A 24138-nucleotide genomic window follows, 5' to 3' on the forward strand; every position below is an offset into this window, starting at 1 on the left:
TGGAGTATGAACAGGAAAGGAGAATTGGTTCTTACCTGCTAATTTTAGTTCCTGGAATACCACATATCAATTCAGAAGCCTGTCTCCTTGATTTCAAAAGACCATTATTGGTTCTGGATGTATATAATGCAGAGCTTATTATATGTATATCTGTCGAATCTATGGACTGAAGGTATTCGGTCCCTTTATTAGCTGTAAGAGCTCCAGCTCAGGGGGTTCCAACCTTTTGCTCTCTGTTTGCCATGGAGGGGAGAGTTCATTTGAGTTTTTAGAATTTCATTCTATTTTGGCTTGGGTACAGGTCAATACTGAGGGATTGCAGGTGGCACTCTTGGTTATGTAGCAGTGGCTGAAAACCTTTTATTCTTTGCTTCTATCTGCTAGTAGGGGTGCAAAACCCACTTGTCTGGACTGATCTGTGGTATGGTCCAAGGAAGCAAACCGGTAACCGATCCAATGTGACGAACAACAGAAGAATGAAAGGATGGATCGGTAAAAATGGACTTTTATTGGAACTTGCCCGACTCTGGCCGAGTTTCGCTCTGCCGAGCTGCCTCAGGGGCTTGTTGAGCCAGAAACTTGGCTCTATATACTTGTGCTGATTTCCTAGGATGAAGGAATATGAGTGAACACACCGAATCCGGGCTTGTCACTTGTAATTCATCAATCACTTGTGTGAACAGTATTGAAGCAATTCTTTGTTGAACTTGCACCGGTCACATACTGCTCTGACAAACACTGCAGTGTTTGTCAGAGCAGTATGTGACCGGTGCAAGTTCAACAAAGAATTGCTTCAATACTGTTCACACAAGTGATTGATGAATTACAAGTGACAAGCCCGGATTCGGTGTGTTCACTCATATTCCTTCATCCTAGGAAATCAGCACAAGTATATAGAGCCAAGTTTCTGGCTCAACAAGCCCCTGAGGCAGCTCGGCAGAGCGAAACTCGGCCAGAGTCGGGCAAGTTCCAATAAAAGTCCATTTTTACCGATCCATCCTTTCATTCTTCTGATCTGTGGTATTCCAGGAACGAAAATTAGCAGGTAAGAACCAATTTTCCTTTATTCAGGCTTATTTCAGTTTTTGTCTATTATCACAGGTTTTCTATGTATTTATGTCCTGAATTGCTTGTATTATATTTTACTATGAATGTTAATCTGTAAGTCACCTTGAAATGGCTCCCTGAAAGTGTGGCATATACATTTGAATAAACTTGAAACTTAACACCTTTCTTATCCTCATGCTTTGTTACAGCATACATTCTCAGAACAAATAAGAATGGTAGGTAAAAGAATAGAGAAGCATCATAGAAATAACCATGACAAAAGTAACTAGTGGGTACAAACGAGTGGCAAATAAGTGATACATGTCTACACACCTTTTTTTACGCTCTCGTACCGCCTTGAGCCTCTCCTCCTCAATCCAAGCTCGTTCTTCCTCTGAGAGATTTTCATATTCGTCCTCATCCATCTCTTCTAGGCGAGCTCTCTGTTTTGCTAGCCTTGACTCCTGCTCTACCTCTTCACAGGAGAAAGAAGTTAAAAAAAAAATGGATGACTTTGGAACACCAACATACAATCTGAATCATAGCTCAGGTTTCCCTCTTCCAGTAACTGACACCTTTTATACCTCTAGTAATTTATACACGTTTATGCTAGACTCTGCTCATGAACACTATCTAGAATGTCATACATACTGTACCTGAAATAAACATCATGATATTTCAAATTATAGTATATTCTTGTCCTTAGCTCCCAATGTCCTAGCTTAGAAGCCTATACATATAGTTAAACAATTTCCTTTTGTAGTTTCCAAAGTCAGAGAGAACTCAGATCTTCAAACCAAAACATTTATTGAATGATAAACAGTTTAACACTCAAAGAGAATGGTATGGTATTGAAGAAAACTGCACAGACAGTGGAACTGATATAGCTGTGATAAGAAACTCTGAGAACTCAGTTAAAGGTAGATGACTGTAGCCGTAGAGGAGGTTGAAACTGCCATCAGATAGCAGAAACCAGCAGTGGTGAGCAAGGAACTAAGGTGAAAAGAGCGATGTTTCTAGAGTTTGTAGAGGAGCTCTGGAGAGCTGCAAGCAAGTCAAGAGACAGTTCCAAACTGAACTTTAGCAGGAAGTAAGGACTCCCAGGGATTCAAAGGGGCAAAAGACTAATAGGAAGAAGCAAGAGAACATAGAAAGAGGGGAAGCAAACAGGAACAGAGCCAATCAGAGACTCAACAACATTTAAACAATAGGAGGTTTAGCTCTACAACATGCGAGAATCTGAGCTGAATAACATCACAAATGGTAGCAGCACAATAAGAAACATATACATATACATTTAAATTATTCTGCGAAGGCAGAATATAGTATCTTTTCCACAACTAGTGGGATCTTCTTGGTGTTTGGCATGGGATATTCTTGGTGTTTGGGTACTTGCCAGGTTCTTGTGGCCTGGTTTGGCCTCTTTTGGAAACAGGATGCTGGGCTTGATGGACTCTTGGTCTGACCCAGCATGGCAATTTCTTATGTTCTTATGTAAGAAACTGACAAACAAGTATATCTACTGCAAAATAAATTATTAACAAAACATCAGAATATGCTATCAATATATTATTGATTTTAGTCAACGGCACATGAAACTCTGAAGATGAATTTACAGAATTATTTTTACCACATTTTCTTTAATTTGAATAAAGATTGTTTACAGATTTTAATGTTTGTAGAAGACAAAAAGAATAGGCAATATTCATTTCAAGAGTCAGGGGAATAGACAAATCTGGAAGGAAAGATTGATTGGATTCCCTTTTATATCCCGTTTATAGAAGCAGGGAGGGGGGGGGGGGAAGGCTGGGAAGGGATGGAGGGGTAAATAATTAATGATATGTGTCATTGCTAATGACGAAACATATGTTACCTATGCATTATATTTTGCTAGTCACTAATGTATACTTTGTTTAAGTGTTAGATACGAGTTTGTACTTAATTATTGACTTTACACTTTGCTGTATTTATTGTGACACACAATACAAATTTTGAATTTAAAAAAAGAAGACAAAAAGATTAAAATATTTCCATGTAACTGGACAAAATAAACTTAACTTCAGAATCTGGCTTAATTAAATGTGCATCTATGGGAAGGATAATTTTCAAAGTCATTGATATGGGTAAATAATGATTTATAAGTGTAAATTAGCTTTCTGAAATTGTCCTTCCTCAATACTGCTAAAAGTATGCACATTGTTTGCCAGCATATATAATTTTAGCCACATTTAGAGGAAGTGTTCCAAAGGTCATGTTTAAGTTGGGGGAGGAAATAACATGCAGAAACTGCAGGGCCGATTTTCAAAGCGTTCAGGGTCCTAACTTTTGGAGTTAAGTTCCTAAATTAGCCCTTTTGAAAATTTACTAAATCTGAGTTCCAAAAATTTAAGATCCTAGTTTCATTAGGCACCTACATTTAGATCCCTAAAAAGTGTGTGGCTAAGGGGGTGTAGTTAGCGTGGGGAAACAAACAGGGTCATTTATCAAAATACATTAGGGCCCTAACACGCTTAAATATCGCAATGCAAGCTAGCATGCAAATTTTAGTATGCAAGTGGGAGGAGTTAATGCAAATTAAGGTGTCCTACTGCATTCTGCGAAAGATCAACACACACTAACATGGGATTTAATGTAAGAAATATCCACCTTTTTTGCGGTAGAAGGGAAAAATGTTTTTATCGCATGACCGCAGCTGTTATCGCAGATCGTGGCTATTATCATACACAATAAAATGAGGCCTTCTATCAGACACTCCTACCATGCCCTTCTGGGCCAATAAAACACCTTTCCTGAGAGATCACATGATGCCTTGAAATGCTCAGACACGGATATCCCACGCTGCGAGCCCCCTGCCGCTCATCCACCCTAATCCACTGTGTTTATGGCCGAAATTCACCTTCTCCCCATGAGGAGACTACAGCTGACTGGCATCAGAGCATTTTGAGTTGGCTCATGGTGACCCGACTCACAAAAAAAGACAAAGAATGGGAGAGGCCTGTTATTAATCTGCTACTCCAGAGGGGAGGAGTTAGCAATCTGTTATGGATCTACTCCCCCAGAGGGGAGGAGTTAGCAATCTGGTATCGATCTGGCTGCTGGATACTCCTGTAGAAGGAGCTAGTATCTGTTATGGATAACCCCGCCAGGAGCGCGGAGTTAGTAATCTGCTCGCGCTCACCCCGCCAGGAGGGCGAAGTAGCAATACGTATGGCTTAGCTCTTTCAGAGGGGAGGCATAGCAATCTGTTGTAGATCAATCCTCAATGAGAGAGGTAGCAATCTGTTAGTGATGTGACCGCCAGGGAGGTGGAGTTAGTCTTCTGTAGAATGCTGTTTCCCCAAGGAGAGGAGCTAGCGATATGTAATACTCTGTAGGCAGAGTTAATGGTCTGATGTGGGATGGCTCCCACAGAGTGGCAGTTGATATGATACCGCTCGAGTAGTGTAAGGAATAAACACTTAGTAGAAATGGTGAATCCTTGGGCCGATGGCAGATGACAGCGCCCCCAGGCGGAGATCCTGAGAGGGACCACCGGCTAGGGTGGAGTATAGAGACAAACATTGATAGTTCTTTATTAGACTGGAAGTTGAACTACCAGAGGTGGCAGCAGTGAGCTGATGTGGCCGGTAGGGCTGAAGTCCCTCAGATACTGGAATCATGATCTCTGGGTTGCTGAGCTGTAGAGAGATACTATAGGTAGTAAGTAGACAGGGTATGCTGGATACATAACCAGTAGTAGATGACACACTCACAATTGTAGATATCTGTAATGGCCTCTATGCAACCAATAGTCTTCAGTATATTCAGGAGCAGGAGCCGTAGACGAGTACTGGTTCCTATAGACAGTCTGAAATAAGAACTCACAATAGCTGAGTATGAGATGGCTTCTGGAATAGAAGAGAGTCTTGGAGGGATTTAGGAACATAGGCCCTCGTGGAGCGAGTACCGGCTCCTATCTGCAATCTGTAATAGTAATTCATAAGATATAGATATGCGATAGCTTCTGAGATAGAAGAGAGTCTGTAAAGGGTTTTAGGAACATGGGCCCTCGTGGAGCAAGTACCGGTTCCTATCTGCAATCTGCAATAATAACTCACGATCTCCGTACCTGCGATAAAGTCTTAGACAGAAGGGAGTCTTCAGAGATTAGGAACATGGGCCCTCGTGGAGCGAGTACCGGTTCCTATCTGTAATAGAACTCACAGTGTTCACGTCTGCGATCACTTCCAGGCAGTTAGGAGTCTTCTGAGCATTCAGGGACGTAGGCCCTCGAGGAGCGAGTACCGGATCCCATCTTAGCAATCTGAAATCAAGAAGAGAGAGAGCGGGGCCCCCAAGGAGCGGGTACCCCCAGATAAGTTTGTAGAGGCAGAGCAGCGGAGAAAGAATTCCCATTGCTAACTTGATTCGTAGTTGCAAGCAAAGACCTTTTAAGTTGGAAGCGGATGACGTCACTACAGGGGGATGCCCCCGAGGTTTGCGTCCTTGCTGGTACAAGTCTGGAGTGCGCGCGCGCGCACCCTTACATCATCAGGAACATGGTGGATCCGCAGCGTCAGGCCAGCCTGGGGATACCAGAAAGAAGAGGCAAGGAGAAGCCTCGGCAGCATCTGTCTGTCAGACCCGAAGGGAGTCGCCACAAAGGTAGTGAGGGTGGAGCGAGGGCGAGAACAGGCACAAACGCAACAAGGCCTAAACCGGTGGACCCCATGCAGTGAGAGGAGGTGGGGCCAACCGATCTGAATCCGACCGGAATGCTGGCCGAAATTAAAGCCGCGATTCAAGCCACCCTGAAGCCAGAACTCACCACCATCTCCACTAAGCTTATGGAGCTGACTGCTACCATCACGGGATTTGAGAAGCGTTTCATGGATCTTGAACAGAGGGTCTCTGACCTCCAAGATGGCAGCCGCGACTCGAAGGCGGACCTACAACAGCTAAAAGCTAAGCTGGTGAAGCAAAAGGAGAGGCTTGAAGACCTGGAAAACAAGTCCAGGCGCTCCAACATCCAGCTGATAGGTCTGCCCGAGACCCTGATAGAGAGAGACCTTGCCCAGACATTGGAAAAATGGCTCACCCATGAGCAGGCCCTCATGCAGCAGTCCGGGCTGCTCTGTATTGAAAAAGCGCACAGACTGGGGCCTAGAAAGGACAATTTACCTAGACCCAGGGTGGTCATAGCTAAACTCCTTAATTAGGCCCACAAAAGAGAGATTATGCTAGTGCTGATGGCGGGGAAAGAGCTCAAGTACGAGAATCAGCGGATCTTGGTGTTCCAGGATTTCTCAGCATAACTCTCCCAGTGGCACAGGAAAATGGCTCCCTACTGTGCAAAATTGTTTGCTCTGGGCAGCAGAGCACATCTGGTTTATCCGGCCCGTATCCGAGTGGCAACAGAGCAAGGCGCACGCCGGTTGGAGACGGAGGTGGAGGCCCACAATTTCTCAGCACCCAGGAGGCTAATGGCGAGAAAGCGAGATCCTCGCCACCACCTGCCGCACCCCCCTGAGGAATGGCGCTGGGTCCGACTGTTTTATACCAGTTCAAGGCCACGTTGTTTAAATCAAGCTACTCCATTTTCACTGGAGCTACTGATGGGCGGCTGATGAAGCCACACTGCATTCTGCTATTGTTACACAGAAGGCTGCGTTACACCCCTGCAATAGACTGTCATCAGTAGTCACTGACACTGGGAACCACTGCTCATTTTCTATCTTTGCAGACATATTTCAGGTTCCCAATGTTGTCTCTCTGTTGCTAAACATGTTTATGGTTTCAAAGTTAAACAATGCAGCATTGAGTTCGGGGGGGGGGGGAGGAGTTGGGGGGACGTCCGCGTCTATGATCTCCTATTAGCTGATAGCTAAGTAGATATTAAGGAGGGAGAAGAATATGGGGGGGGGGTGTGGATGGGGAGGGGGGAAGGGGGGGTTAGTATGGTATAGATTAAGGAACCACTGTAAATCTAGATCATTCAGAGCTTTTGTAGAGATAAGTACACCAAGATATGATTTCGGCTATAAGTGTGGAGGCAGCTGGGGTGGCTTCCATACTTTCCACTTTGATGGAAATATTTTGGCATGGGCTTACTCCCAAACAAATGGCTAAGAGAGGATATCGAGTGATTACCTGGAACGTAAGTGGCATTAATTCCCCCATTAAGCAAACAAAAATTCTCACTTTGCTAAAAAAAACAATCTGCATATATAGTGATGCTGCAAGAAATGCATCTGAATGATCAAGAGCATTTGAAATTATGTCAGCGATGGGTTGGCAAGGTATATTTTGCTTCTGCTACCACTCACTCCGCCGGGGTTGCAATCCTTCTCAATAAGCGACTGCCCCTACAGGTGACCAATGAAATAAAAGACCCTAATGGGAGGTATATTATTCTTGTTACAGAATATCAAGGCATGACAACTGTGTATTGCAATGTCTGTGCCCCAAAGAGTCCAGATCTAGCCTTCTTCAGGGCCATCTACTCACAACTCCTCCCATACTTAGATCATACCATAATTTTGGGGGGCGACTTAAATGCCTTGAGAGACCCACAGTTAAATAAACAACCGGCAAGCTATGCTCGTCCTCCCCTTGACAATGGGATCCTTTTGCTGGCGCGCATGCTACATCTATCGGATGCCTGGCGCACATTACATCCCATGGAGCGGGAATACACGCACATATCCAGGACCCATGACTCCCAGTCCCAGCTGGATTATATTTCAATTAGTGCACATCACTTCCCTAAGCTTCGGGAGACTGGGATAGGCATGATCCACATATCCAACCATGCCCCAGTTTGGGCTGATTTTACCACTACTTTAGCCCTACCCATTCAGTTTTTGTGGATATCCATACTATTTAGTTGATGATACCACATTTCAATCCTACCTAAGAGATAAGTGGACTGAGTATCAAGAAAACAATCGGAGCCATATCGAGGTCCCTATTCTTTTCTGATATGCAGCAAAGGCAATCCTGAGAGGGGAGATTATTGCCATGTAGCTAAAAGGCAGAAATGATTGGATAAGAATCTACTTCTCCTGACTGCAAAATTGAACCATGTGAAGAGGGTTCTGGTGGGCTCGAACACTCGTACCAACAAGGAAGCTTACTTTACTTTACAGGGTGAGGTGAACTCCTTGCTTCATCAAAGGGCCAACAAAGGTCTCCTTTATTATCAATATAAACTTTATCAATATAGTAATAAATCGAGCAAGTTGCTCTCCAATTTAATCAGAGCTCAGAGGGCCCCCCGCCATGTCCTGGCAATGTGCTCCCCTTCAGGGCAGATTGTAACGGAAACCCCAAAAATATTGCAGTTATTTCGAACTTACTACCAAGGCCTATATATCGCTGAGAGTTCTGATATTTCTGCAAGTGAGGCCTTCTCAGCCCAATTAGATCTCCCGCGCTTGTCCTTAGATCAGCAAGCATGGTTGGGTAGTCCCATAACAGAGGAGGAGGTACGGGTCACTATCCGAAATATGAAATGACATAAGACTCCCGGCCCGGATGGCTCCCGGCCTCAGTGATAATTTAACCTCACCTTTGACCTGAGCCTATAATGCTTTGGTTCAGGGAGGACACTTCCCTAATCATGCTAATTTGGCCATTATTACGCTCATTCCTAAGCCTGGGAAGGATCCAATGCTGGTATCATCATATAGGCCCATTTCACTCTTAAATGTAGACCAGAACTTGTTGGCAAAAAATACTCTACTCCCACAATTAATACAGCTGGGACAGGTAGGGTTTGTAAAGAAAAGCTATAGTCTGGTCTCACTAATAAAAGGAAAATTCTCACAGCAACAGCCCTTTGTGGTCACATGGGGGACCCTACCTGGCAGTCAGCTTTGATGCTGAAAAAGCTTTCAACAGGGTGGAGTGGCCTCATCTTTTCTTAGTGGAATGCAGGATTTAGTGAGAGAGGTAATGGTGGTGGGGCCACTTGGCAACAGTGATCATAACATGATCAAATTTAAACTAATAACTGGAAGGGGGACAATAAGTAAATCTGAGGCTCTAACACTCATGAGGAAAATTGTTAGAAAAAAACTGAAAGGTGCAGCTGCAAAGGTTAAAAGTGTTCAAAAGGATTGGACATTGTTTAAAAATACAATCCTAGAGGTGCAATCCATATGTATTACACACATAAAGAAAGGTGGTGGATAGAAGGCAAAATGATTACCATCATGGTTAAAAGGTGAGGTGAAAGAGGCTATTTTAGCCAAAAAAAATCCTTCAAAAACTGGAAGAAGGATCCATCTGAAGAAAATAGGATAAAACATAAGCATTGTCTAGTTAAGTGTAAGACATTGATAAGCCAGGCAAAGATAGAATTTGAAATGAAATTGGCCATAGAGGCAAAAACTCATAATAAAAACTTTTAAAAATATATCCGAAGCAAGAAACCTGTGAGGGAGTCGGTTGGACCATTAGATGACAGAGGGGACATACCCGGCTAGCTGTTGTGAATATATGCACATTTTTTCAGTCTATTGAAATCCACTTAGGTGAATTCAGCCATTTTACTCATATAACCCCCTCCCCCAATTTTACTCACATAGGGATAGATTTTAAAAGGGTGCACTTGGGCGTATATGTGTGCGCGCTACCCGGCGCGCGCAAAAGTACACCCGATTTTATAACTAGCGCGTGCAGGCGCACGCCTATTATAAAATCAGGGGTCGGCGTGTGCAAGGGGGTGCACAATTGTGCACCTTGCACGTGCCAAGCCGAACTGCCTTCCCCTGTTCCCTCCCAGGCCTGATAGGGAACTTCCCTTCCCCCTAGCCTGACCTTCCCACCCCTTCCCCTAACCTTCCCCCCCAGTCCTACTCTAATCCCCCTGACCTTTATTTTACCTTTTGTGCCTGCCTCTGGGCAGGCACAAATTGGGCGCGCCGGCCAACTGCCGGCGCGCAATCCTCAGCATAGCAGCAAATGGCCGCTGTGCCAGGAGCCGCTGACCCCGCCCCATACCGGACCACCCACTCCCCGCCCCCTCCCTGCCCCTTTTTGCTAGCCAGGGGACTTACATGTGTCCCGGAGCTTTAGGCCTGGCGCGCATAACCTATTTAAAATCCGGCCCACGGTTTCTAAGTCATTAATAATTTACCCCTATATTATTAGTTGTATTATTTAGGAAAGGAAGGATCTAGGAGGAAATATGTAGGTGTCTTACCTTCTGCTTGTTTCTTTGCTCTTTCATGTGCCATCATGGTTTCATATTCCTGGCTCAGAGTTACAACATAGATATGATTCCGGTTGTTGAACGCTTTGAGTAATGAAAGAAGAGCAGAGGGGAAATTGCGAGCAAAGAGTGTCTCCAATCCATCAAACACTACCCCTTGAAAGCAGTCACTCAGCTGGTAATCAGAGGCCAAAAAGAAGGAAGCTCGGTTAATATATTAGCTTTGAACTGAAGCTTACAGAATGTAGTTGGTACAGGTATTCACCATGGAAAATGAATAAATTATTATATTCAAATATTTAAAAACTATAAAGAGGATTTTGTCTATTTAATGTTTTATTAGTGATGAATGTGCTTTGTAAACCGCCCTGAACTTTGAAGGGCGCGGTATATAAGAAATTTAAAAAAATTAAAAAATAAATAAATATATTTGACAGAGATCTGGGGAAAGATGAACATGTTGTAATGTCCCATAAAGTAAATTTTCTTGGGAAGGGTAATTTTCAAAGAAGTAAAAAGCTGTTTGCTTGCTTAAATTGGCCATCCAAAAATTGTTCATCTCAATGTGGCTAAAAGTATATTCATTTTGGAAGAACATGCATATTTAGTTGTACTAAGAGGAGGCATTCTTGCGGGCATGGGTTGGTCAGGGGAGGAAAATAAAGCACATAGATTGCATTTTTCAACTCTACATGTATTATTTTCCATAAAAAATATATAGAAAAAGCTGATGCAAACTACACTCAGCAAGTTTCAAAGTGAAAGAACATGTGTACTTTCATTTTGAGATTTGGGGCAAAGACTTCAGGAACTTTGTCCCAAAATGCACAGTGTGGAAAATTGTCCCAAAAATGAACTTGTTATTGATTCACAAAATAGAAGAAAACTGAAGCAAGGTCCTTTTTCAACAGGCAAACACTAGAAAAAAATCTTTAGCCCTCTGGAGCTCCATTTATCCCTGAAGGTTTGAACCTCCACTTAGGTTAATAACGGCTGAATACCAGAATTTTCTGAATATCTACTAAGGTATAAAAAGATAATTGGTCTCTATTTCTGCTGTTTTGAAACCCTGAACAATATATTTATCATTTATTTTTCATTTTTTTAAAAACATCCCTTCAGCAAGAGGCTTTAGACAGATATAGAAACATGTAGCAAAAATCTGATATATATATTTGGAATGGCCCAATAAGATACTTGAAGGCTGACTATGCTCTGAGGGGCCGATTTAAAATGTTGCGTGCGTGGGGTACATTTGTGCGCGCTACCAGGTGCTACCCGTGCTATCTGCGCAGGGGTAGGTTTTCGGGGGTTACGCGAGCGGCCTTGGAGGGAACTTTTTTTCCGGCCCCACCCCACCTTCCCATCCCCCCCTACCTTTGTTCAGAAAGTTACGCCTGCCTGAGGCAGACGTAACTTGCGCGTGCCGGCCGGCTGCCGGCGTGCCATTCCCCAGCCCAGGGGCTGGTTCGGAGGCCTCGGCTACGCCACCGGAATGCCACCGGGCTGGCACCACGCCCACAGCCCCACCCCGGAACGCCCCCGAATGCCACCCCCCCCCCCCTGCCCCTGACATGCCCAAGCAAAGCCCCGGGACTTACGCATGTCCTGGAGCTTTGCGCACACCGGCGGCCTTTTAAAAGCTGCGTCGGGCTTTTAAAATCTGCCCCTTAGATTCCACTCAAGCCCCTCGGAAATCCTTTGAGCATCAGGCCTTTTATTTTTATTATTTATGCAATTTAAAGATATACATCAAGCAAATATAGGGCCTCATTTTCTAAAGTATTGCAGGCCTGTGGTACTTTAGAAAAATGCGGTAATGAGGGGCAGGGGGCCGAAACGGGGGGGGCGGTCCTGCGCTAGCTGGCAGCGATCGCACCTCCGCGGTGTGATCGCTGCCGGCATCGCGCCCAATAACTAGACCATAGAAGGTGTAGTTATTGGGCGCGAAATAGGCAGCGAAAAGGCCCTTACCTTTTTGCTGTCCGCGCAGTCCTCGCAGAGTCGGCCCCGGTGACGCCCCGACTCCTCCTCTTCCGGGGCCAACTCCGCCCCGATGTAGGTAGCACAGAAAATAAGGCCCATAATTTGTGGTGAAATATCAGACTTTGCAAAAAGCAAAATTGCTTACCTTGTAATAGGTGTTATCCCAGGACAGCAGGATGTAGTCCTCACATATGGGTGACGTCACTGACGGAGACCTAAAGCGGGAAAGCTTTCTGTCAAAGTTTCTAGAAACTTTTGACTGGCCCTGTGAGGGCACTGAGCATGCCCAGGATGCCATGATATTCTCTGCCACAGGTGTCTCTCTTCAGTCTCGTATGTAGCAAATGCGTTAGCAAAAATAAAATAATAAAAGGTATGAGGCCCAACTCTGTGGGGAGGCGGGTGGGTTCTGTGAGGACTACATCCTGCTGTCCTGGGATAACACCTATTACAAGGTAAGCAATTTTGCTTTATCCCAGGACAAGCAGGATGCTAGTCCTCACATATGGGTGATTAGCAAGCTAGAGGCTGAGTCATTTTGTATTGAGGCAACAGTGAAGTATTGTTGTTGAAATGAGTCAGCCGAAGATCATAGTAGGTTGTAGAAGGAGTTGGGGTTAGACTGGGAACAAGTTCTTTAGGACAGATTGTCCATAGGATGAATCTTGTCCTCCTTGCTTGTCCAGGCAGTAATGAGCTGCAAAGGTATGAAGAGAAATCCATGTTGTTGCTTTACATATGTCAAGTATTGGCACTGAACGATAGTGTGCTACTGAGGTTGACATTGCTCTTACTGAGTGTGCTTTTACTCGCCCTTGGAGAGGAAGGCCTGCTTGTTCATAACAAAATTGTATGCAATCTGCTAGCCAGTTGGATAGAGTATGTTTTCCCACTGGTTTACCTGGTTTGTTTGGGTCATAGGAAACAAAGAGTTGATTGGATTTCCTGTGGGCTGCAGTGCAGTTGAGATAAAAGGATAAAGCACGCTTACAGTCCAAGGTATGCAAGGCCCTTTCTCCTTGATGAGAGTGAGGCCTTGGAAAGAATGTGGGTAAAACTATGGATTGGTTCAAGTGGAATTCCGTGACTATCTAGGGGGGGAATTTAGGATGAGTACGGAGAACCACTCTGTCATGTAAGAACTTAGTGTAAGGTTCATATGTGCCAAATGCTTGCAACTCACTAACCCTTCTAGCTGATGTAATGACTATGAGGAAAATAGTCTTCCATGTAAGAAATTTTAGCTCACTGGAATGTATGGGTTCAAAAGGAGAACGCATAAGTCTTGATAAAACCAAATTGAGATCCCATTGTGTGGCTGGATGTCTAATTGGTGGTTTTAGGTGAGTTAAACCTCTCATAAACCTGGTGACAAGAGGTTGTGTAGAGATAGGTGCATCTGCTACCTGGTTATGGTAAACGGAGATTGCACTTAAATGTACTCTTACAGACGAAGTCTGGAGACCAGATTCTGAAAGATGGTATAAGTAGTCTAGTAAAGAATGTGTAGGGCAAGTGAAAGGATTTATGTTGTTTTGCTTGCACCACAAAGTGAATCTTTTCCATTTGGAAGCATAGTTCTTCCGTGTGGAAGGTTTACGTGAAGCTATAAGCACTTGAGATATATTGGATGAAAGATTGAGTGGTTGTAAGATCAAGCTTTCAACATCCATGCTGTCAGGGATAGGGATTGGAGGTTGGGATGGCGCAACCGACTGATCTTGAGTTATGAGAGTGGGAGCTACTCCCAGACGAATTGGATCCCTGACTGAGAGGTCTAGGAGTGTGGGAAACCATACTTGTCGAGGCCAATATGGGGCTATGAGTATCATGGTCCTCCTGTCCTGTTGCAGCTTCACTAGAGTTTTGGTTATGAGCGGTATTGGAGGATACGCATAGAGTAGGCCTGAGTTCCAAGGGCGAGCAAATGCGTCCTTGGCCGGCCTGTTGTTCAAGTTGTATAGGGAACAGTAGTTGTCCACTTTGTGATTCAGATGTGATGCAAAGAGGTCTACTGTTGGCTGTCCCCAACGTTGAAATATCCTGGTCACTACTGAGGGATCCAGGGACCATTCGTGTGGTTGGAATTGACGACTGAGTCTGTCCGCCACTACATTGTGAATGCCCGCCAGATAAGTGGCCTTGAGAAACATGGAGTTGTTCAGGGCCCAACTCCATATCTGAGCTGCCTCTTGACAAAGGAGGTACGAGCCTGTCCCTCCTTGTTTGTTTATGTACCACATGGCTACTGTGTTGTCCGTTTGGATCAGAACAGTCTTGTGTGTAAGGCAGTCCTTGAAGGCATGTAGAGCATAACGTATAGCTCGAAGTTCCAGGAAATTGATTTGAAATGTTGCTTCGAGCTTTGTCCAAGTTCCTTGTGTTTGGAGATTGTCTATATGAGCTCCCCAACCCAAGGTGGATGCATCTGTAGTTACAGTTACTTGTGGAACTGGTTGTTGAAAAGGTAGTCCCTTGCGCAAATTGTCCTTGTTCATCCAAGTACTAGTAGTAGTAGAGAAGAACGTAGTTGGTGGGTTACTTGAATTTGAGTATGCAGTGGTTGAATGGCTTGGATCCATTGTGATCTTAAAGTCCATTGTGTTATTCTCATGGCTAAACGTGCCATGGATGTAACGTGAACTGTAGAAGCCATGTGGCCTAGTACAGTTAGAAATTGGTGAGCTGTTGCTTGTGTTTGTGAGCTGAGCCACGTTGCTAGCAATGAGATTGTTTGTGCACGATCTTCTGGTAGAAAAGCTCTTGCAAGGTTGGTGTTCAAATCTGCTCCTATGAATTGAAGCAGTTGTAATGGTGTGAGATGGGATTTTTGATAATTGATCAGGAAACCCACTGAATGTAGTGTTGCAATTGTTTGATTGAGAGAATCGAGAGCTCCTTATAGAGACTGACTTCTGATGAGCCAGTCGTCTAGGAATGGGAAGACATGAGCACCTTGTTTGCGTAGATGTGCTGCTATGACTGCTAGACATTTTGTGAACACTCTGGGTGCAGAGGCGAGTCCAAAAGGGAGTACTCTGTGGGGCGGATTTTAAAAGCCCTGCTCGTGTAAATCCGGGCGGATTTACGCGAGCAGGGCCTTGCGCGCCAGTGTGCGCAGAGTCCCGGGACTCGCGTAAGTCCCGGGGTATTTCGAGGGGGGCGTGTTGGGGACGTGTCGGATCGGCGTGGCGTTTTGGGGGCGGGACGCAGCGTTTTGGGGGCGGGCCCGGGGGCGTGGCCACGCCCTCCGGAACCGCCCCCAGGTCGTGTCAAAGCGCGCTAGTGGCCCGCTGGCGCGCGGGGATTTACTTCTCCCTCCGGGAGGCGTAAATCCCCTGACAAAGGTAGGGGGGGTCTAGATAGGGCCGGGGGGGTAGGTTAGATAGAGGAAGGGAGGGGAAGGTGAGGGGAGGGCGAAAGCGAGTTCCATCTGAGGCCGCTCCGATTTCGGAGCGGCCTCGGAGGGTACGGCGGCAGGCTGCGCGGCTCGGCGCGCGCCGGCTACACGACATCGGCAGCCTTGCGCGCGCCGATCCTGGATTTTAGCTGATACGCGCGGCTACGCTCGTATCTACTAAAATCAAGCGTACTTTTGTTTGCGCCTGGTGCGCCAACCAAAATACGCGAAGGCGCACTTTCTTAAAATCTACCCCTGTATTGGAAATGTTGATGACCCACTATGAAGCGCAGGTACTTGCGATGAGGAGGGTATATTGGGATGTGAGTATAAGCATCCTGAAGATCCAGAGAACAAAGCCAATCTCCTTGTTGAAGAAGAGGAAGCATGGTGCCTAGAGAAACCATCCTGAATTTTAATTTCTTTAGAAATTTGTTGAGATTTCTTAGTTCTAGGATGGGCCTTAGGCCTCCTGTTTTCTTTGGAATGAGGAAGTAACGGGAGTAGAATCCTCTTCCCTTCTGAGATTGGGGCACTAACTGTATTGCCCTGATTTTCAGAAGGGTGGATAATTCTGCTTGTAGAGGAATTAGTTGAGACTCTTGATGTGGGAAGGCTCTCAGTGGAAATTCTGGTGGAATTGACAGGAAATTTAGTTTGTATCCTTGAGTAACTATAGAGAGCACCCATTGGTCTGTTATTGTTTTCCAGTGAGTGTAAAAATGGGATACTCTTCCACCCACTGGAAGTTGTGTGTGAGGGTTTAAAGGAGTGGCTTGTTCTCTGGGCTGTATCTCAAAACCCAGACGCAGGGCCTGTCTGAGGTGGAGGTTGAGTATGAGGTGCCCTGGGTTGTCTAGTTTGGGCACGTTGCTGTTGAGGCCTAGTGGATCTACCCCTAGATGTTTGGGAGTAGTATCTGCGTGGCCTATAGTAAGGCCTCCTTGTTTCTCTGCGGGGAAGTCGACGAGGAGGCTGTGTGGAAGGATCCTGAGGTATTTGGGACAATTGATGCAAAGTCTCTGTGTGATCCTTCAGTTGTTGGACTGCCTCTTGAACTTTTTCCCCAAATAGGTTATCTCCCTTGCATGGAAGATCAACAAGTTTTTCTTGGACCTCAGGCCTGAGGTCAGAGGCCTTGAGCCATGCATATCTGCGTGCAGCGATGCCCACAGCTGCAGTCCTGGAGGCAGTATCGAAACTGTCGTAGGCCGCTCTCACTTCATGTTTACCTGCTTCCAGGCCTTTATTTATGTTTGGCTTGTGCAGGTTCTTGAAGCTGTTCAGGTAAAGACTAAACACAAACTGCAGGACTTCTAAAGTGTGTTGTCTTGAGTCCTGTTCTGCTTCCAATTTAAAAGGAATGGTGTCTGCCATATCTTGGACGAAATTGGAGAAAGATAGGTCTTCAGGAGGGGACTTCTTTCTGGGTTCTGGAGGTGAGGGATCCGACATGAAGTCCTCAGAAGAGGATTCTGTATCTTGGCTATCCCAGGAATCCTCTTCTTCCTGTCTGTGAGTGTGTTTTGTTGTGGATCTCGGTGGAAAATGTAGTCCTGATGGACCTGGTAATGGGTCATCAGTGGGAGTAGGTGGAACATCATGCTCCCCAGGCTTTTTGGGCAAGGTGTCTATGACATCCTGGTACCTTTGAAGTAGACGTTGGAAGGATGGTAGGTCATGAACATCATCATCATCCATCGGTGTCGGCCTCGATGGCACTGATGTTGGTCTCGGCGTCGACGTCGAGAGCGGCCTTTTTCCCGATGGAGGCGGCAACATGGGCATCGATACGGGAGTAGTCGATGGTAGTTGCGCATATATCGACGTTGATGTGCTTATTATTCTTGGTGTCGACGTCGACTCCTCTAGCGTTCTCGGCGTCACTGTGGACACCGGCATCGGTGGTCCCACTGGCATCGGCAAAGTTGCCGGCATCGATGCTGAAAGCATCGGCATCGACGAGCCCGTAGGAATTAGCTGTTCCCTTAAAGCCTGTGATATCGCTTGTCTGATGATATCAGACAATTCCAGCATTACAACTGATGGTACCAGAGCAGTTGTAAGCGGTGGCGAAGGCTGAGGCGTTGGATCCGCTGCAGGGCCCTGCAGGGGATCAGGTGTCGAGATGGGAGGATGAGGCCCAGACCCCGAGGTTTCCTCCGAACGTGGCTGCTTTGCCGTCGACGGATCCTGGGACGTGGATTCAGCCGTCGATGACCTTCTATATCGATGCCTATGTTTCGACTTTTGTGGGTCAACGGATTTCGTCGATGTGGACGAGGACGATGATTGATCCCCCGCCGGTCCCGGGTGGATTTTTTAAGCAGCAAGCGCTTTGTCGCTCCGGCCGGAGACGATTTTGATGACATCGAAGGCGATGGTATTAACTGAAGATGGAACAAATGTTCCATCTTTTCCAGTCGAGACTTTCTTGTTTTCGGCGTCATCTTTGCACATTGCGGGCAATTTTTTACGACGTGATTTTCTCTGAGACATATCACGCACTCGAGATGCGGATCGGTAAGCGACATCTTACGGGCGCATACCGGGCATTTTTTAAAACTGGTAGCTATATTGTGATCGACGGCTGTCAAGGCAAAAACGGGAATTTGTGAGGAAAAAAATTTTCTCCTAAGGAGAAGAAAATGAGACCGAGGTACTCACCAGCCGGTGAAGAAAAACCCCTTGAGAGAATTGTGATAGAGAATATCTGAGAATATATGACTTTTAAGTCACCAAAGTATTGAGAAGTTCTCAATGGCTCCTACACCGTGATGTGAACTGCAGCACGGAAAGACGAAGACTGAAGAGAGACACCTGTGGCAAAGAATATCATGGCATGCTGGGCATGCTCAGTGCCCTCACAGGGCCAGTCAAAAGTTTCTAGAAACTTTGACAGAAAGCTTTCCCACTTTAGGGCTCCGTCAGTGACGTCACCCATATGTGAGGACTAGCATCCTGCTTGTCCTGGGATAATCACAATAATATAAGTAGCATTCATCAGAAATAGAACAAACAAAATGTCCCTATCTGCAAGCTCAAAGTCTACCATATGGGGGAAACAACAGCAAATCCAAGAAGAACTAAAACTAAAGAAGAAATAGAAGAGCCCCAGTGCAGACCTCTTTTTTGACTTGCATGTTTGAGATGGCAATTTTCAGAAGTAAAAAAGCAGTTGACTTAATAAATTCCTGGGGCTGAAAATTGCCCTTCTCTCAATGGTTAAAAGTAAATGAGTGGTTTCACAATGTGGCTGTGGGAAAAGAGCAAGGCCCAGAAGTGGAGGGTTGGAAAGTACTTGTGAGGATTTTATTTTGAAATCCCCATATGTACTATATTGCATGTGTTTTGCACACCACCATAATTGGCATCTGCAGTAAAGAAGATGCAAGTCTGCAGGTATTTTTTGTAGCCACAGTATTTGCCAAACCTAATTTTCAAAGGAAAACCTCTGCAGGAAGTTTCCCTTTGAAAATTAACTTATAGATTGCCAGGTACTCTCCTGTAAGCTACCTGGGCAATTGAAAAATTGCTCCTTATCAGTATAAAGCATTTTCAATTCTTATGAACTATTTCATTGTATTATGTTAGCCAAGTAATATGCTCTGGACTCTGTACCTGCAGCCTGTCAGTTAGAATTTCCACCAGCAACTCACTGGGAAGCACACAGCTCACAAGCCCAAACTCTCCTGCTACACTTGCGCTCACGCTGAGCCGTCGCTGGACAGGACCTCCCAGAACTGGACTGCTGGTAACCTGTAATGTCAGTATTTATAGCATGAAAACTAGAACAAACATTTAAGCACAAAATAAATGTACCTTGGATACAACCAATATATATCAAACTACCATCCCAATCTCCTAAAATTGGAATTGCAATTACTTCACATTATGGAAAACACAAGGTCAGGGGTGGCCAACTCCAGTCCTCAAGAGCCTCAAAGAGGTTTGATTTTCAGGATAACCACAATGAATATGCATGAGATAGATTTGTATGCACCATCTCCACTGTATGCAAATACATCTCCTGCATATTCGTTATGGATATCCTGAAAGCTGGGCCTATTTGTAGCTCTTAAGGAGAATCAAAGAAGTACATGGGGGAATGTATTTTTCAAAAGTTATTTACTTGGATAAATGCCTTCTTACCCGGGAAAACTGGCTGTTTGAAAATTGCCAGACCTTATGTGGGTAAAAGTACACATGGACTTTTACCTATATTCACAGTCGACATTCCCAGAGGTGTATTTAGATGAGAGTAGGGAAATAACACATATAGAGGGTAATATTCAAAAGGATTTCCGTGCAGAAAAGCATCATATATAGTAGCAATTTTCAAAACCACACATGCACGTTAAGTGCATTTATACACATAAAATCCAATTTTAAGCACATAAGCTCTTCTGAAAATTACTGCCATTTATTGCATTTTCAAATTTATGAACATGATTTCAAACAGTCAGTTTGCCCGGGTAAGAAGGCATTTATCCAAGTAAATAGCTTTTGAAAAATACATTCCCCCATGTACTTCCTTGATTATCCTTAAGCGCTATAAATAGGTCCAGCTTTCAGGATATCCATAATGAATATACAGGAGATGTATTTAAGCACGTAAGCCTTTCTGAAAATTACCGCCATAGATTGCATTTTCAAATCTATGAACATAATTTCCAAGAGAAAAAGTACCTGCAGAAAAGCAGGTGTACATTTCTGTGAATACTTTTTCTCCGAAAATAAGAAAACTGCCCCAGAATTAGGAAGTTCATTCTGAAAACTATTGTAGGAAGGAGCAAGCTATATAAAATTTTTATTAATACTACTACTACTAAGGGGAAGAGGGTTAGACTGAGGGAAAGGGCATGAATACTGAGAAACGTATCCATTGCTGAATTTTGCACCATCCCTTCTGTTTTAGTTCCATATTTTAATACCTGTAAACTTAATCGTGAATAGAAAAGGATCATTATGTGCCACGTTCAGTATGCAACCTAATAAATAATTTTTCCCTTGATCTCTCTCTCTCTTTCTTTCTGTATAATCTGGGTATATATATATATATATATATATAATATACATACATATCTGCACATATATCTATATATAGATAATAAAGTTGCTTACCTGTAACATGTTTTGTTCTCTGTGGACAGCTAGACAAATCAGACACACAAGTGAATGATACCTCCCAATGGAACTGATGTGGGAAAACTTTCCCACAGCTATTACTAAGCAAACAAGTCTTTGAACATGCGCGAAAGTTCTTGCAATACTATCCCCGCACAAACCCAAATAGTTATTTCGTAATTGAACTTCAACTTCTGGGAGAGATTCTGTAGATTATTTGTCCTGCTATACACAGAATACACATGTTACAGGTAAACAAAAAACCACATAACATTCAAGGGTTGCATGGAAGACAATATATATAGTATTGCTGTAATACCTACTTATATAATATTTTTTTGCAGCCCATTACACTAACAGGATGGAAGTTGAAGCTGTTAACAAAATAAATTTTTAAAACCTGATTGACCAAAACTACTATCGCTACAAGAATCCTTTTCCAAACAATAATGCTTTGTAAAAGTGTGAATGGTTGACCAAGTGTTGTGTTCTGCGGCCGTGGACGGCCACGACTGGGGCCCCCTACCTTGCCCGCGGCAGTGACCCACCACGGCAGCTCCTAAGGAAACCCCTGAGTCTGTGCCTGTCGCTCCGGCGCGGGTCCTTGGGATGGCTGCCGGGTGGGGAGCCGTCCCTGCTCCTCCTTCGCAGCGGCCGGCAGTCTTTCCTCCACGGAGGAAATCCAAGGTGGCCGCCGCCATCTTTAGGTGCGAAGCCGGGCCTCCTCCCTAGATTTAAAGGGGCCTGGCCCCTTTAACTACTTACAGCTGTTTCCAATGAGCCGGAATGGAGGAAGAATAAAGGGAGGCTTCTTCTGCTCTTTCCTTGACTTGGCAACGTCTCTTGTAGCGCTGTTTAAGTCTGCTTGCTTCGGTGAGCCTTCTTGCGCTTTGGATCCTTGTTCCTGTCTCATCTTGGTGTTCCTGGTTCCTGACTTCGGATTGGCTAGTGGTGATTCCTGGTGTGTGACTTCGGACTGGCAAGCGGTGATTCCTGGTGGGTGACTTCAGACTGGCAAGCAGCGATCCCTTGGTGTAAGACCTCGGACTGGTAAGCGACGACCCTCTGGCACTTGATCTCGGACTCCCTCTGGACCATCGTCTCCAAGGGCCCACCTAAGTCCCAGCGGTCCGGGTCCCTATGGGCTCCTCCTGGGAGGACCGCGGGCTTCCAGGGGTGAAGCTCCAGTTAGCCCTTGTGCCGACCTCGACTCCTTGACCTCTCAAAGTTCCACCTAAATCCCAGCAGCCCAGGTCTCTACGGGCTCCTCCCGGGGAGACCGCGGGCTTTCAGTGGCGAAGACTCCGTTCCTCTCCTTGACGTCTCGACTCTTCGCCTGCCTCCACAGTCGCCTCAGTCTCCAGTGCCGAGGGTCAGCTGGTCACTTCTTCTGTTCTGCCTCACCACCCGACGGGAGAACCTATGGATCCACTTCCTAGGTATTCCATCCTCCCGTCGGTCCAAGGGTTCACAAGCCTGAGCATAACAGCAAGTGGCAGCATTACAAACATTTTGAATAGAAAAGTGTTTTAAATAAGCAATGGTGGATACCATCGTTCTTAATTAGTGTCCTGTTACCGTTTATGAAAGTTGCACATCTGCTTTCGAATAACAAAAGGAAATATACTGTGATAACCAATTAGATAGTGTTTGCTTTTTAACTGGATAGCTGTATTGAGTATGGCCGAGCGAGCAGGCCTTGTGCACGCTGGCATGCACTAATGTGGCGCCAGGCTCTCTCCCGGCACGAGAGCTGACATCACGGGGAGGAGGAATGGGTCAGCTCCATGGGCTGAGCGTTGTTTGCATGCACCCAGAGACTGCGCCCCCCCCCATTGAAGTCGCCCCAGAGTTATTTTTTAAATCTGGGAGCTTTGTGTTCCCATTGGTTATTTCTCCTCATGAGGTGGCAGCAAGGGGAAGAGCCGAGGGTCGGTTTCTCCGCACTCTCTCTTCCCCTTACCCCTTTTTTCTGCCATCTTGACCGGCGTTCCCTCCCGCCCGCCCTAGTTACAATTTTGTGTGTATAGGGGAAGTTTATGTCGCAGCTGTGGGGGTGGAGGGCGGATTGCCCGAGTCTACTTGTGGGGGGGGGGGGGGGGGCAGCCTCATGCTGGTTGATGGTACGACTTGGCAGGTGCCAAGTTGAAGTCACAAAAGGACTCAGCTGGGTTCAGTTGTTCCTGCATGACTCCTTGCTGTGCGGTGACGGGGGTCGAGGGTTTTGGCCCCTTACTGGTCGGTGGCGGGTGTTATGTGTGTGTTGACCATTGTTGGAATTGCTAGGCTGGTGACCTAGTGGTGATCATCTTGCTGAGGGGCAGCAGATTGTCCCTATGGAGTTCCTAATTGGGGGGGGGGGGGATCCATTTTGGCTTGGGCACTGCTGGTTTGTTAAATAAAGCTGTAGCCTTGTTGATTCCAATTTGGTTGTTTTGCATTTATTGTCTGGTTATTTTGTGAAGGGCAAGGGCGAGGGCAGAGGGAAGAGATGGTCCTGGCTGCCCACATTATGCTAGTTGTATAGACTTCCTATAAGGTTTTGTTCTGTCTAAGCAAAATAGTTAAGCTCTCCATACTCCAGGGTGTGTAGATTTTGTTCCACCATGGATAAATGATGTTTAGGAAATAATGTTGGAATATTAATGGCCTGGATTAGGTGAAACTGTGAAACAATTTTTGGTATGAATTTCAGGTGAGTCCTTAGAACAATCTTGTCTGGGAATATCTTGAGTATACGGTGGGTAGGTTAGCAATGCTTGCAATTTACTACCTCTTCATACGGATGTAATTGCTAAGAGGAATAAACATTTCAAAGTCAACCATTTAGCATCTGTAGTTGCTAAAGGTTCAAATGGTGGCCTCTTTAATCGAGACAGAACTACGTTAAGGTTACAATGAGGAGATGGTGATTTTATTGGAGGTTTGAAGTGGAATAGTCCATTTATAAATGTAGATACTATTTGTAGTTGAGAAATAGGAAGATCTCCTGAAGAATGAAGGTAGCTGCAATGGCACTCAAATGAACTCTTACTGAAGGCTTCATTTACTAAGCATCTTTTCCATAGACACACAATGAGAGAAAAGCCTTAGTAAATCAGGCCTTGAGTTTATACTGGACACATAGGGACAGATTTTAAAACCTGTGCGCGGGCGCAGATTTGTTCGCGCAACCCGGCGTGAACAAATCTACGCCCGATTTTATAACACGCGCGCGCAGCCGCGTGCGTGTTATAAAACCCAGGGACAGCATGTGCAAGGGGTGGACAATTGTGCAACTTGTGCGTGCCAAGCCGCGCAGCCTCCTCCGTTCCCTCCGAGGCCGCTCCAAAATCGGAGCGGCCTCGGAGGGAACTTTCCTTCCGCCCCCCCCTGCACCTTC

General features: G+C 45.3%; 1 protein-coding gene across 1 annotated transcript in view; it reads right to left on the reverse strand.

The window, feature by feature from the left end:
* HYDIN (HYDIN axonemal central pair apparatus protein) overlaps positions 1–24138 on the reverse strand; it is a 1819717-nt gene that overhangs the window by 788957 nt on the left and 1006622 nt on the right. Inside the window, exons 42-44 of the mRNA XM_029609235.1 lie at positions 19251–19388; positions 10235–10418; positions 1381–1522 (exon numbers count right to left, since the gene is read on the reverse strand). Of these exons, the coding sequence (XP_029465095.1) occupies positions 1381–1522; positions 10235–10418; positions 19251–19388 (464 nt within the window). The remainder of the gene's footprint in view (positions 1–1380; positions 1523–10234; positions 10419–19250; positions 19389–24138) is intronic.

Source organism: Rhinatrema bivittatum, chromosome 7, assembly GCF_901001135.1.
Source record: "Rhinatrema bivittatum chromosome 7, aRhiBiv1.1, whole genome shotgun sequence".
NCBI classification, from domain to species: domain Eukaryota; kingdom Metazoa; phylum Chordata; class Amphibia; order Gymnophiona; family Rhinatrematidae; genus Rhinatrema; species Rhinatrema bivittatum.